This window comes from Microchirus variegatus, assembly GCF_963457635.1.
Source record: "Microchirus variegatus genome assembly, chromosome: 14".
NCBI classification, from domain to species: Eukaryota; Metazoa; Chordata; class Actinopteri; order Pleuronectiformes; family Soleidae; genus Microchirus; species Microchirus variegatus.
In genome coordinates this window covers 22479050-22494983 of record NC_139815.1, presented here as the reverse complement: position 1 = coordinate 22494983, position 15934 = coordinate 22479050, and the positions used below count along the sequence as shown (strand labels likewise).

At 40.2% G+C, this 15934-nt stretch overlaps 2 protein-coding genes across 3 annotated transcripts in view; both read right to left on the bottom strand.

Annotated features, from left to right (window-relative positions):
- Positions 1–406: 406 nt before the first annotated feature.
- uraha (urate (5-hydroxyiso-) hydrolase a) lies at positions 407–3722 on the bottom strand. Of its 2 annotated transcripts, XM_083900982.1 has the most exons (5): positions 3649–3722; positions 3222–3319; positions 2213–2349; positions 1988–2123; positions 410–766 (listed from the first exon to the last, which is right to left on the bottom strand). In XM_083900982.1, the coding sequence occupies exons 2-5, from the start codon at positions 3273–3275 to the stop codon at positions 677–679; spliced, it is 417 nt and encodes a 138-aa protein (XP_083757108.1). In that variant the 5' UTR covers positions 3276–3319; positions 3649–3722; the 3' UTR covers positions 410–676. The 2 variants fall into 2 exon arrangements, with proteins under 2 accessions (XP_083757109.1, XP_083757108.1); XM_083900983.1 differs by lacking the exon at positions 3649–3722 and having other exon boundaries at positions 407–766; positions 2213–2384; positions 3222–3256.
- A 1395-nt stretch (positions 3723–5117) lies between these two features.
- Positions 5118–15934, bottom strand: part of LOC310936443 (heterogeneous nuclear ribonucleoprotein C-like 1) — a 46247-nt gene continuing 35430 nt past the window's right edge. Inside the window, exons 4-7 of the mRNA XM_083900509.1 lie at positions 10264–10433; positions 8105–8218; positions 6646–6803; positions 5118–5982 (exon numbers count right to left, since the gene is read on the bottom strand). Coding sequence (XP_083756635.1) covers positions 5944–5982; positions 6646–6803; positions 8105–8218; positions 10264–10433 — 481 coding nt within the window. The 3' untranslated portion in view covers positions 5118–5943. The remainder of the gene's footprint in view (positions 5983–6645; positions 6804–8104; positions 8219–10263; positions 10434–15934) is intronic.

Genomic DNA, 15934 nt, shown 5'->3' with positions numbered 1-15934 from the left:
AAAGCAATCGAGCACAGAGCGGGACAGTGTCCTCCTGCGCTCGATTGCTTTCATCTCTTTCGCTTCATACTTTGATCCTCTACAAGATATTCACCACCGATATCATGTTTCATTCTTACTAGTCAAAAACTAGTTACAGATTTAAATTTTTTCTAATTTACATAAAATCAATTTAGCCATGTAAGAGTATTTTGAATTACTATAATGTTGTTTTTTGTCTGCACTGTAACTGCGTATGTTGTATTTTATAAGTTGAGACTTTTTTTCATGCATATTTGCACAATTATGCTACATATTTACTTACCTCATTGTAATGAATCTATTTCATGTTGCATGCAGGAGCTGTCAGTCATTTGTCGTTGTGAGGACAGAGTTCATACAATGTTTGAATGGTTAGATGGTTTTATCATCATCAACAACATTTATTTCACATAAAATACTGCACAAGTGGAGATGTTTTGATCTGAAATTGATTCACCTTACCACCTCATCTAACAGTTTAATTAAATTATGTTTTTGTAACAGTAAATATAATAGCCAAAGTGCAATATACTGTATCTTAGCACTATGGTTTATTTTCCATAACTGTCATCTGATGCTGAGACACTGTGGTGTAGAGCGCATGCGTTAGACGGAGGATGGAGATGTAGCCTCTGGAGTCCATCAAGTTTGACCTCTAGCTCCCTCTGTACGTACTGTAAGAGAAACGACTCAGCAGCAGAGGGACGTGGTACTTCTGCTCGGGGTCATTTATCGTGAAGGCAATCTGCAGAAAAACAAAGAAGACCATTTACCTTTATTTGCTTATTTGTTTTATAAAAGACAGCCTTATTACTGTCAAGATGACTGATACAACTGCAAACATATAGTAAAGCTGGGGAATGATAATACAAGATTTTTTTGTCCAATTTTCCCCCACAATTCATAGTTGGGCAGAGTCTGCACCAGTCAGCACTAGTTGGGGAAGAGTCAAGCATGGTTGGTCGGTGTGTGAGCGTAACAGACCTGATCTGACCTCAGTCGCAGTCAATCAAACATATTTGAATTTTTTGAGCCGACTCAAATGGACGCAATTGGGTAGTGTGTACAGATTATCAACCCTTGTGACAGCAAGGTAGCCGGTTCGATCCCCGACCAGTCCGTGGCTGAAGTGCCCCTGAGCAAGGCACCTAACCCCCTCACTGCTCCCCGAGCGCCGCTGAATGCAGGCAGCTCACTGCTCCGGGTTAGTTTGTACTTCACCTCACTGTGTGCTGTGTGTGTGTTCACTAATTCACGGTTGCAGTAATTGGAATTTCCCCATTGCGGGACTAATAAGGGAATCTTAATCTTAATCTTAATGGCTATGTTTGTTTACCCTTTGAACTATTGCTTTTGTGAGAGTTTGATGGGTTCAGTTTAGAGCTGAAACAATTAATTGATGAATCGATTATTAATCGATTACTAAATTAATCGCCAATTATTTTGATAATCGATAATCGGTTTGAAGCTTTTTTCATTATTAAAACAAGATTTCTGATTGTTTCAGCTTCTTAAGTGTGAACATTTTCTTGGTTTCTTTGCTCCACCTAACAAAGAAATTATAAAAACTGAATCATTTTGGTTTGTGAACAAATCAAGACAATCGAGAACATCATCATTTCCAGCTTTGACAAACACCGATCAACGTTTTTTTAACATTTTCTGACATTTTATGGACCAAACGATTCATCGATTAATCGAGAAAATAATCGACAGATTAATCGATGACGAAAATAATCGTTAGTTGCAGCTCTAGTTCAGTCGGTTTGACAAATCATGTAGTTTGTGAACAGGTGCAGTCGTTAAATGTGTGATCCCAGTTCTTTCAAAAAATCAGGCGAAACCAGTCGGTAAGTGTGTACTCCAAGTCTTTTCCAAATCGGTAACGACTGTGAAAGTTGTGTAGTGTTTCCCCAGCTTAACAGAAGAAGCGTCTATTATAATAAGTCAAGATGCCTTTCCTCACCTCAACATAGGGGTAGAAGGAGGTCTCTCCCATACTCGCCCAGTACTGAGCAGTTTCAAAACACAGTTTGTACACACCAGCTGTAAACTGCCCTTTTGTGACGAGTCCTGGGCAACGTCCGTCATCGTTCGTGGCGCTGTTACGACAAACACACGATTCAAGATGCGAGAGTGAACATGGCAAGAGTAACATTAGAGGTTCCAATAAGCTAATTCCGATAATTACCCGCTGGTTATCAGTGTCCAGGCATTGGTGCAGGGATCTTGGCGATAGAGAACGAGGGCTATGTTTGCTGCAGGGATGCCCATGGCAGTGTTCAGCACATGGGTGGTCAATGTGCCGAGTGAGCCTGCCATTGTGTGCTACGGTCAATAAGGCAGCATGAGTTGACTTGAATCTGAGCAGTCACATCAGTTCACACTTTTAAAAAACAGAGTACTATAATGAATGATTATCATGCAGAGTTAGTTCTTTCTCTACACATAGAGATTCATCACAGCCTTCAGCCTTTTCATGTATTCCTATGTTTGTGCTTCAACTTGCTTTACCAGTCATCACAGAAAAGTGATCTTTTTTTGATTTTTATGTTTACTCTTAAACCATTTTTAAACCATTTTTCTGTATTTTCATTGTTTATTCTAGGATTATGTTTTAAGGCACTAACAATATTTGCTACACAGTTGGAGAATTATATCTTTGAAACGACTCATTAATGTTCGAACATGACTGTATCGGACTAATATCGCAAATAGTAGATAATCAAATTTGTGATATCGGACACAAAACATTAGTATCATCACATCCCTCAACCCTACGAAAAGTAAGTAGAAAAAGTAAATAGTGGTGTCATGGTGATGTCCTTAGGTGGAACTTGTTGGAAACATGTTAAAGTTAAAGTAAATCACCTAAAAGACAAGGTGAAAAACAGTATTAAGAATAAACCACAAAAGGTTGTTTCAGTTAAACAATGTTAGGAGACAAACATTGACTAGGTAGCTAAGTTAATAAATAATATTTGCCTACAAAGTGTCTGTAAATACAAACCTGACACATATGAGTTAACAGTGAATGTCTGAATTTAAACAATATTAAGTCTTAGTTTGCTTTTGAAGACATATCCTCTGTGTTAGTTACAGAAATAAGTCAAATAGATGATTCTTTTGTTTACTAAACTAGTTCAATGTAAAGTGATGTAGATTTATACATCCAATGTGTTGTATATAATTATGCTTACCTTGTTTTCAGGCAAAATATGACCCTTTAGATTTTGTAGTCGCTGTGCGCTCATGTGTTCTGATGAATGAAATCCAAACTGGGTCAAGTGAGTTCTATCTGTGGAAATACAATTTCATGGTTTTAATTTAAAAATCAGCTGACTTATCACGTTACCCTCACTGCAGTTCGTGCACCCCATTCAGCATTGACTCAGGGTGGACATGGTGTTATCTTTATGTCAACAGCAGACTGATTTTGCAAGAGTTCTTTTGCCTGCAGCACGTTGAACTGAGTGGAAATACTGGGCGATCGCACCGTTCACGAGTTGCTCTGAGACTCGGGATTCATGCAAATTCAAATTCAAGCACAAGTGACCGCACTAAAGAGAATTGACTTTTATTTTATGTTCAAAACATTTTGACTGTTATTGAGTAGTCGTCACTTACCCACAGCTTCCTTATTGTATTCTGTGGATCAACTTCCTGCGTTTGACACAACCAACACAGGGAGTAAAACTTGACAAGGTGCGTAACAGGAAGAACTACAAAATAAAACCGGAAACTGGAAGACAATTATGGGCCACGCTTTTGAGTCTTAATTTGTGGCCAGCTGTGCGCATTTTACGCGCTTTTCATTTTTCGTTTTCAGATCATTTTGGCTGTGTTCATGCATATGGCATGCCTTTTGCCAAGATTAAGTATTTTTATTTTATTTTGTGATTTCCAGCTCAGCTCCTCCAGTAAGGCTAAAATACACTGTGTACACACTCAAACCTTTAAGCGCAAAAAGTGTCCCATTGAAACTCATTCAAACTGTAAGTTTTAAATTCACTTCCAGTAAAGCACAACGCTGAAAATTATAATTTTTACTTCTCTCCACCAGATGGCGTCATTTGGCCATATTCGGCATGTGGCGAAAAAACATGCTGTACCCACTAGATGGCACTGTCGCAGTTCTAAAAACATGGTGACATCATGACAAAAAGTCAAAATCTTTAAAACTTAAGTAGTATTTGACCAATCAATGAAAATGTAGAATATAATAATGTACAATGTTTTTTTTGTTGTTTTTTTTTTTTTTTAAATAGCGGTAGTGAGTGTGACCTATATTAGACCAGAGCCTAACTGTGACAGTGTCTGATTTACAAGGACAAACTTGTACACAACAAAGACAAATGCATAACCTTTGCATCATCTGTTTTATGTTTTTTTTTTTAGCATCTCATTTATATAAATCTGTCTTTTCCTCTATTCTTTATCTCTTCAGGCTAAGGTGGCTCTCCAGAAAGACATCTGTTAGTGGCTGCAGGTGCAAATTCATAATTTACCAATAAGTCTTTTTCCGACCCTTTTCTTACCACATAGTTTCTAGGTTGCCGTGTTATGACACTGACAGAGTTTGTGATTTGTGAGTGGAAAATGCTGTTGTGTGTGTGCTGTTATCTCCTGTGGGTCATAACCATCAGAGTATAAAGGGAAAAAAAAACAGTGTTCCAGGTTCAAAGAGAGAGTGTCAGACTCGACGTATCCAAGGAAATAATAACAACTGCATTTTGAGTCAATATGAAAATACTTTTACTACTGTGATAATGAGTATTTCCACTTGGCTTATCTTAAGATCAAACAAAAAAACATGTAACATTATAAGAATTATAATAATAACATCATTGTTTTCTTAAAAATCATACGAGAAGTCCCTAAAGCAAGACTAAAATCAGACAAATACAGTTAAGTTTTACAATAATACACAATATTACACACTGATCTGGGCCTCTGCACGTTTCTAAGTGCCAAATACGTAAGGGTAGAGAGTTGCAATGTTCCCTCTTATACATTTGAAGTAGAACTGATACTTAAATTCATAAAGCGTGTGGAGAAGTAACATTGTGAAAGTTACAAGGAACAAACAAACAAACCCTGTTTGAAATCCTGAAGGATCAGTGTGATGCCATATAAAAGAAACAGAAACCCTGTCTGTTCGAAATCAAAACTGAGAGTACATTTTTTAACACGCTATATTCCAATTTTGCCTTTGTTGTGTAAGATAGCGAGTATATCTCACAACAGGAATGTTCCTGGTTTGGAAAATTGCATTTTCTTCTAGTTTGTATGTGTGAGTATTCTCCACATTCTCCGTTTTCCTCCTACAGGCCAAAGACATGCAGATTTACAGTCTCTAAACTTTGGTCCTATGACAGGGCTAGTGATGTTCCAGGGGTTTTCCTGCCTCTCACTTCATCAGTATGTGTCATACTTCATTATATCACCTCAACATACTATATGACATAATGGATGGATGGATGGACTGTAACTATGCTCATATTCTTACACATTAACAAAGAAAATCTAGTTACATAATGTGTGATAAAAGTCCTGTTTAGTCTATTTTGGATGAATAATGAAATACGGCTTCAAAGTTTCAATGTGAAAGTAAACTATTTACAATTACTTCTCCTTCTCACGGGCCAACATAAACTGTCAGTCAGATTAAAATGTGTGTGTGTATTGTCACCTATGTCAGTGTTTGCATTTTAATTTAAAGGACAGCCACACCAAAACAAGCTGCTTCAATACCGAACTTAATATAGAGAGATATTTGATATGTACACCCTGTTGGGGAACGGAGCCAGTGATAAGAGTGTTGGCTCGGTGGTGGTTGTTGTTGTTGTTGTTGTTGTTGTTTTCTTCCTCAGCGTTTGGCACTTCATCCTCGGGCTCCTTCATCTTCTGGTTTTCCCTCGCTCATATTTCCTCCTCTGGGTCAAAGCTGTGGTTGCTCATCTGTGACAAACAAGCAGACAAAACAGAGAGAGAGAGAAAAAGAAAACATAAACAAACTAGGACTGCGCGCAGTCATGAAAGGGGCCCCAGCGTTTCACCATGCAAGTCGGGGACGTGACGTTATTGGGTCAAGTTTGTGTCCATAGACGTGTTCGGGGGTCAGTCTCGTGTCAGGATGTCTAGGACAAATAGAGTGTTTTTATGTTGGTAAGACAAACGCGCTCAGTTTGCTCATTTACGTAGTAAGCAAATCGCAGCAAAACATTAAAAATCGCAGACTTCCTTTTGAGTTGAAGCCATGGTTACGATCGACTTTTTTGTTCGTCTTGGGCTGTAACATCTTCCCACCAAATTTTGGGAAATTCTGTGGAACTCAATTTTAAGTGTTTTCACGTTAGGGGGCGTCCTTGAGCAACACACATGTCCGGGCACTATGCCAATATCGCATTTCGACAGACCTGACCTGCGTGCAAAGTTTCAAGAGTTTGTATGCATGTTAACCCCCTCAAAAGTGAGCACAAAGCCATGGAAATAATAATAACTAGCGTAACATAACCTCCTTGGTGGAGGGTAATAAATGAAGGGTAGCCGTCCTTCATCGATTGATTCCTTGATTTAGCAATTCCTGAAAAAATGTACACTTAAATCTTATGGTGCCTTTACCGTGTGGTGGTCGTCATCGGGCTCCTTCAGGTCATGAGTCTCCCTGTGGATTCGATGGCGGGAGCTGGGTGGAGAGAGGGAGGAGAGGGAGTGTTCTGGGCTGCTGGCTGACAGAGGGTAAGGGGAGCCAGCTGGACTGTCCTCTCTCAGGGGAGATCCTGCAAATTCCAAAAGTAAATACGTGTGACGTTGGATCCTAGGTCCTGCCGATTTATCCACCCATATTTATAGCAGCAGTTCTACAGCTCGACTTTTTCCTAAATGTCCCTAGAATGAACGCAGAATTCGTTAAAATCCTTCTATGCACCATGGACATGGAATGAGATGCAAAAAGTTCCGATTAAGCCTCTTGTTCATCTGTCCAAAATTGTCAAGGAAGCCTGGAAAATAATTGATGTACAGCAGCTGTGATCTTTCACTTCCGGGTGGATTAATTCCTCTTCCCTCTGGACGCAGATATAGAGGCTCTCAGGAGTCAGAACCATCAGATACAAATATTCTCTTTGCACAATTGCATTGTTTTTTATTGTTTACATTGTCTCTTATTTCACTTCACTGACTGTTCTTATACTGTAAACATGACTGGGGTTGTCCCTTGTCTGCCCTTGTTTAAAAAAAGAAGAAGTTTTTATTGATTTTGCACTTCCAACTGCAAATGTCCCCTTAAAGGACAATAAAGCTCTGAAGTGAACATCAGAATTATAAAACTAAATGTATTTGTGCCTTCCCCCTATGTCCCAGTACATGACTGGACTAGAGATTATCTCTTAAAATTTCCTCAACACTCTCCTCTTTTGGAAAAGTATAGTGTGATTTTCCCTGCAGTGGTATTTCTAGAGGACAAACGTGAGAACTGCAAAGTTCTGCATCATGTCCTAACGAAGCACTGGTCTGGTCTGTGGTCTCTCAGTATGTGACAAGGGTGTGATCTTATTGTCCAGTGTCTCATGCACTTGTAATTAAAATGTCCAAATAAAGCTTGAAAACATTCTTTCTCTAAACTGGGAGTTACTGTGCCGCATGCAAACGTCCACATGGGGGCAGCAGCAGCAGCTCTTTCCTGAACTGCTGTCATTCTTCTGTGTTTCCTGAAGTCTCACTGTTTGATCATTTTCTCACAAGCATAAATCCATAACACCCTAGTCCAGCGCGCAGATGTGGCCTTTGATTGAACTTTCTTAACTTTCTTACTGAAGGGACATAATTGATTTGTCAGATATAAGCGGGATCGACTCTGCCGGTGCACTCTGCCCACCACCCACCGGTCTCCGTGTGGCACACACGTCCCGTTAATCATTCTGATTGGGGTTGTGACTGGTGGAGCTAATCAAGCGGAAATCTCAAAGTGGCGTACGACTAAAGTCAACCTTAAAATGTGTTTTGATGCGCGAATGGACTATCTATCATTTAGTCTCACACCTGCCTGCTCCACCGCCGTCTGCCTCAATGAGCGTCTCACCTTTGTGGTCAGTCCTCTGTGTGTCCATCCTTTCAAGACTGTCGAGCAGCCCATCGATCTGTGTCTTTATCAGAGTCAGCTCCTTTTTAATCACCTGCAACTCCTCCATGCCCACTGCAGGGACACAGAGAGAGAGAGAGGGAGGATGTAAGCGACATTAGACACCACTCTCATGCCTGCACATAACATATAGGAAAGTCTAACGCTGCTTGGTAGAGAAACAATTAAGGAAAAGATATGGAGGTTTTCCCATTTACAATAAATTATATGTAGAATAAGTTTTCTGTTTAATCACAAAACTGTTACATCATTAAATTGGATGCTGAACAGCTCTATATTCTGACAGCTATCGCTGTTCTTGAGTGTTTCCACAGCAACATCTTGGTCTTGGTCAGTTTTCCACAAACCAACAAAATCCCTTATCCCTGTCCAATCAATACCAGAGGTCCATAAAGAGGCCGTTTTCTCTGGTCATGAGGTTAAGCTGTTAGTCCATGAGATGATGTTCAGAATGCTAATGGTAAAAAATATACATATATACAGTAGGGCTGAGCAATTAACCGAATCATAATATTTCTTAAAGCCAAAATGTGTGTCAAATTACCATTTTAGATTAAATCTTGTTCTGACCTGTACACTCTTAGAAATAAAAGTGCTAAGTAGAACCATATAAGGTTCTTCGGCTTGTCCTCATAGGAGAACCCTTTTTGGCTACAAGTAGTTCCACCAAGAACCCTTTTAAAACCCTTTATTCGGGAAAGGGGTTTTAAAGGGTTCTCTGGATCAAAATGGTTCTTACTGGAACCATTAGTGTTACCAAAACCCCTTTCTTTGGGAAAGGGTTTTTCTGAAGCAAATGGTTCCAGGTAGAACCTCAGCCCTTGTAGAAGCACCCTTTTGGAACCCTTATTTCTAAGAGTGTATAGTATGCAGTAATTATTTAAAATAGGTCATTCAAATGAAAGGGAGACTAAATATGTGAACAATTACCATTCCCTCTCATATCGCAAATCACATCGCCATTGCGATTTCAGTCAAAAATGATTGCAATTAGATATTTATGCAAAATCGTTCAGCCCAGAAGTAGGGAAATTAGAAAAATTGAAATAATAATTGGATAAAATGACAAGAAAAGGGAATGTTTTCCAGTGTGATTGTTTTTGACCTTTAAAGTCGTTGTGTCTTTTAATAACTATACATAAAATGTGCTTTTTCTTCTGTAAGGGTGCATTTCTTTAAGTGCAAAAGGTGTGGTATCATTCATTTCTATAAGGGATGGGACATGTGGTTTCCAGGAGTTTAGATAAAGTGAATTGGACTTGTTTCTTCAGAAGCCTCTTAAATAAGAGGTGATGCGTCCTCATTTTAACTAAGGCAAGACCAGATGCCCACAGCTCCTGAAGATACTCTGACCTGGATGACAGAGAACCTTCACAGACAATAAATCATGGGCGATAAGAAAGATAAGGAAGGAATAATCTTTCTTGGAATAATCATTTGGGGGAATTCATCTGGTTCTTTAAAAAAAAACAAAAAAAAAAACACATTTTGGCACATTTTAATCCAGCATGATCCTTTTCTATAAGAAAGAGCTTATAGAGCTTCAAGTCAAAAAAAATGATGCCAAATAAGGAGTATTTCATGTATTAAAAGTGCATCCTGCTGTTGGGCTGCTTGTACAGGATTTTTGTACATTTCTGATTTGCTGCTCAGGGTCAGATTTGGCTTTGAAGTAATCCCTGTCTGAATATAGAGAAGTTCTCCCTTCACTACATTGTTTGCCTCATCAAAGCAGTGTTCGAGAAAACAGGGTAAAGCCTGTTTGAAGTTCAAATTCCTAGAACAGTGATTGTCACGCTGTGGGGGTGGGACCCTCACAGGGCATAGAGCTATATACCGCATGAACTTTCTTTCTTGCTTCTGAGGGGCTGAACGCCAAAAAAAGTTGGAGAACCAGTGAGCTGGAAACTGTGAAGTCGGGTTGTGGTTGCTTTATAGTGAAAGGATGAGAGATTGAACGAGTGTTATATCTTCCCGTGTTTGACCGAGACGTAATCCTCTCCTTCTTTTTAACATCTGTTGCATCTTGTGCTTTTCTTTGGACCGAAAAAATGAAAGAAAAGAGCTGTGAGCAGCTTGAGTTCAGTCTCGTTACTCACACTTGGCTGTGGCTGAACTAGTAGAGTGGGCTCTGGAGCTTTTGGAGTGGGCTCTGTCTCGACTGCGTCTGTGTCCAGAGGAGCGCGAGGAGGAGCGGGGTCGCTTGGCCAGACTGGGTCCCAGGGCTAAAGGAGACAGGGAGGCTGGCACACGCTGGTAGTCGTACACCCTGCAACATGAATGGATTCCATTGTCAATTGTGTGTATGCAGCAAGCTGTGTTTTTACTGAATTTGTAAGGGAGGGAGGGGGGGGGAGGGAGGGACACTGTGATTGATTTTGTGTAATCCAGTCCTCGTGTGGAGCTTAAACAACAATATAATCGGAAATGAGCACGAACACGTGACGGACAGCAGAGACGGTGAATGTTGTGCAGGTCGTGTGTGCGAGGTGTCCACAGCCCTCTGGCCTCTGTTAGGATGCAACGCTTTTAAATCCATCTACAGTTGGCAGGTTTGATCTGTGATCACTTTGCTCTTCATCCAGATCGATACAGACTGAGCACATTGCAATGCAATGTCAATTCAACTAGCACTGAGTATAACATTCTAATCCTTTTTTTTGGCAGTGCAGAACGATGGAATAAAAAGTCTGCTGAGATATGTGATCTTATTCACTTACAGTGACTTTGCATTTTTTTAGTTTATTTTAAAGTTAAAACCTCTTGCCTCTGGCCTTTTCCTATTTTATTCCACCCTGTGTTGTTTCATTGTTGTATTTGCGTCTCTTTTCTTTTTAAATTTTCTTTTCCTTTTAGTGTGAAGCATTTTGAGCTGCAATCATTGTATGAAAGGTGCTACACAAATAGCGTTTCTTATTCGTCTTCTTATTATTACAGGATACCAGATGTTATAAGGTCATTGAATAGTGAAATGTAAATATTTTTACTTCGAAAAAAGGTTGTGTGTTGCAGTTTTCTGTGTGGTAGAAAATAAATAACAGAAACTGTTACTGAAACCAGAAATAATAATGAATCAAAGGCTGTAATCCATCCATTCATCATGCTTTGGAGCAGGGGTCACCAACCTTTTTGAGACCGAGAGCTACCTTAAGGGTAAAGAATAATATTAAGGGCTACCATATTCACATATTACGCACCATTTTATTAATTTTTTTAATCATTTAAATGATTAATATCATGCATTCAATTGCATACACAGTCATTCCAGTGCTTACTCCTAACAATTATCAGTTTTTATAAACAATATCAATGATATTTTACTGAGTAATCATATGGATACATGCAAGTGAAGTGAAGAGAAGTGAGCCCGCGGGCACCTTATTGGCTGCCTGCTGGCTACCAGGTGCTCGCGGGCACCACGTTGGTGACCCCTGCTTTAGAGGCTCATGGAGGAAGCTGGATGGAGCTAATCCCAGCTGACTCTGGGTCAGAGGCAGGGTCACCAACCTATGGCAGAAATACACGACCATTCACACTTGCGTTCACAATTCAGAGCTTCAGATTAACCACATTTTGCATTTGCTTTGATTAAAGATGCAAAATACAACATTCACAGAGGGAGGTGTCGTTATCCTGAGATAGATGCGCTCAATTTGGCATAAGGCACCTTTAAATAATATATATTTTGTTACGTATCAAAACCGACAGTGGCACAACAAAAACGTTTAAACAAGGGACCGATAGATGTTAGATGACAGATTGGATACAGCAGCTATTCAAGCATCTCAGTGATACGATATGTGGATGTATATAATATACATGTACGATATATTTAAAGTATTTTCTATTTCATTTATCTTTTACCTACAATCTCTGCTTCTCTCTCTCCCTCTCTGCACTGGCAATGCCTCGTCCCCGAGGACAGCTCCATGTTTCTATCTGTCACTGACTGTAATTGGTTCTGTCAGGGCCAATCAATAGCTCCCCCGCCATGATAGCCGTGTTGCTGATGGAAGGGGAGGGGGGGGGGGGGGGGGGGAACAGTGCATCACAGGCAAATTCACGGTAGCTACAGAAATGAGAGTGTGTCCCGTGCATGTGTGTGTGTGTGTGTGTGGTGATGTTGTTGTGACTCACTGACCCACAGACCAAGTGAAACCGGATCGAAAATGAATCTATAATAACTGCAGAGAGCGCAGAGGCCAGGGCGAAAAAAAAAACCTAAAACCAAAAACAGTGAGGAGTTTTCTGGGGTTTGTGTGGAGTTGTAACAGCTGGGCATGATCGATTCATTAAGTGAGATGATTAAAAACAATCAAGTTACAATTAGTGCCAGTGGTTTTGTGCCTTCACTGACCAATTCAGTCTCGGTCTTGAAAGCTTGTTGACTTAAGGCTTTTTAACCCTTAGAACATTTCTGCCTGCTTTTTTCCCCATTACTATGTTAAAACGTACAGTTCATACAGAGGCTATAAGAATATGGACACTCCATATGTGCAATATGGAGTGTCTTAGATCCTTTTTTCAACACAACCTCAGCAATCTGATGTTGTTTTTATGAACAAAAAGAAAGATAATTTTGTGACTTCTGCACAATTATTGCTACTTTATATCACTACTAAAAATGTGATATGAAGTGAATCATAACTTTGACTCAACAACACATAAGAAGACAATAAAAAAACATTAAAGACTATCTCTAAGACTAATAAACACACACCTCCATGATGTCCATATAAGGAGTTGTGTATAATTACCATGGCAATTTACCATGGGTGCACCTGCGGATCAGTGCCACGTGAGCACTAAGGGTTAAGGCCACATTATACTTCTCCGACTGCGTAATGCGTTATCCGTCTGCGTCACCACGTAGACCACTCGAGCATTTATACTTCTGCGTCGTGGTGACGGATAGGCGCTGCAATTTCCCGCCCGATCAGTAGGGGTCGCTGCGCAAGGTTGTTGTGCTTTTGGCTACAGTGAGCAATGGCGTCCGAGGGAGAAAGACTGTTGTTGTTGAAACAGTGGCCGTTTGTCACTTTTCTGTGTCCCGGAACGCAGTTTTAAGATAATTTGAGGCGAGAAATTGGCCATTTAGAGTCTAAACATGTGCTGTGTGTGTTAAGATATGACGTATTTATAGTTCGGCAGCGACGAAGTCGGCGGTGTTCAGCTCCGCCCTCTGTGGACGCTCGGTGCTCACTGTGAGCCGGCACAGAGCAGCTTCGCTCGGCCTGTCCTGAGGACCAATCGCAGCTCTTGCCGTCTCCGTTGTCCTTTGACGGAGTGACGGACACTTAAAATCTATTCCGTGCACCCGGAGACGACGCAGAGGCTCTTCGACAGGTTCTGCGTCAACGCAGAGGACTCTGCGTAGCCTACGCAGAGCACTTTACGCAGGAGTATAAATTGGGCTTTAGGATAAAACCATTTTCCACCTTTTAACTGCTCCACACGCTGAAAACAAAGGGGGACCGGGCTTTTGAAGTAAGAGCCACAAGACTCTGGAACTACAGGGGGAGTCAGTAGCTTCCAAAACGTAACACATTATTTTATTGTTCTGCATTTCCAGATTTGAGGTTTTTTGGTTGGTCACACTCATGTTTTAGTGTTTTTTTTATTCTTTCGTTATTATATTACTTTGTTTCTAATCATTTTATTTTATTTTTGTATGTTTTATCTGTGTTTTCATATCTGGAGCACTGTGTAGCTTTGTTTTCATGCAAGTTAATCTTTGTGCCAGATGTAATTAAAGTTCAAGTCTTCATGCAAAAACAAAAACAATGTGTATTTGATCTTTGATGCATAGGACAAGTTGTACTAAATGGAGAAAAACATCCCTCCAAATGTTTGTTTCACAAGATTAAATACATGTTTTGTCAGGTCACATTGACCTTTAACTAAAGCCTAAAGTTCAAGACAGCGTTTGCCACATTCTCATGCTTGCAGCCTCACATCACTGTCAAAATGCATCAGGGCAAATGGATAATTTCCTCAATTTCAAAAATTCATTAAAATTATTTCCTAAGAGGTTTGAAAATATGTTCAATAGATCCTTGTTCAGGGTGATGCTGACTACTATTATAGAACATTTCAAGATCCTTTTAAAAAAAAATTTTTTTTAAACAAAGTTATCCCTCCCACTGTCAAAGTGCATCAGGGCAAATGGACCATTTCCTCAATTTCAAAAATTCATTAAATTATTTACAGTGGTACCAGTAATCCAGAAACAATCTGGATCCAGTGGAGGACACTCCGAGTACAGATTAAGTGTTTTCTGCAAAGCAAAAGGGAGAGAAAAATTCCTCCAGCTGTATTTCAAAAACAACATGAGGTCAAAGCTGTCAGCCACAAGGACTGAGAGTTGGACAGTAATGTAGATTTACTGATGGAGCTCTTAACCAGTCATTCAGTGCCAGCCTGGCTCAGCCTCTGTTGTTTTCTGCTCTATTATATTCCGTGAAGTCTCTACACAACGCACAGGTTTGTGTGCTGACCACATACACACACACACACACACACGAGGATGGAGTGTACTAAGCTACCGTAAGTGTGTACGATTAGAGGATTTGAACAGTGTCCGTGTGAGACCAAATACTTATGGGAGTTTAATGTCCTTTAGAGCAGTTTTCAGGGGCAGACAGACAATGTGTTGTTACACCGGCTTTGAAGTGTCATCTCAGAGAATGGAGGCTCAGACAATGAGAGACTGTGGACGCGTGAGGATTACACAAACGTGTGTGTGAGTGTGTGTGGGAGAGTGTTTGTCTCTACGGATTAGACCCCACACACCTAAAGCAGCTTTGTAAGCCCGAGCTGTTATCGGTGTGTTGAAAGTCACTTTTCTTTCATGTTTGCACAAGAGGACACAGTGGACAGGGGGGAGAAAAAAAACAACAACAAAAAAATACGCCCCAGTTATTTCTCCCTTCCCAACAACAAACAAAGACACACACACACACGGTGTGCTTCTCACCCCGAGGCAAACACATGGGTGTATACCCAAACAAATAACCATGCACAGCTGTCAGTAATGCTAGCCAAAAGCATGAGAAATAATTACGTACTGTGTTAAAAGCAAATTAAAAATCAGTGGTGAGAGTTTCCCCCTGAGCAAAGGCAACAAAAAAAAATGCAAAGCAAAGGGAAAATAAGCAAAGAAAAGATGACAGTTATTACTCAAAGCATCAGAGCATTGGGGTGTGTGTCTGTGTGTGTTTGTTCTAGGCTGTGAGGACAAACCTATCTTAGTGAGGACATTTTGACCTTGAGAGAACATTGTGGCTGGTCCTCACAACTTTAAAGGGCTTTTTTTTTTAAATGGTTAAGGTTTGATTTAAGGGTTGGGGTACAATTGGCTCTAGGATAGGTTTAGGTGAGTTTGTATACTTGTATATATCTGTGAGGTCCAAAAACCGTTCAAACCTATCTTAGTGAGGACATTTTGACCTTGCGAGAAGATTTTGGCTGGTCCTCACAACTGTAAAGGGCTTTTTTTTAAAGGGTTATGGTTTGTTTTAAGGGTTGGCTCTAGGTTCGGGTTAGGCCTTTATGTTATGATGATTAAGGCTAGCATAAGGGACTAGGGGATGCATTATGCCTATGAGTATCCTCAGTAAAGATGCTGAACAAGAATATGTGTGTGTGTGTGTGTGTGTACTTTGTGAGGTCCAAAACCGTTCAAACCTATCTTTGTGAGGACATTTTGACCTTGTGTGGACATTTTCAGGGTTAAGACCTGCACTTAGTTGTGATGGTTAAGGTTAGGGT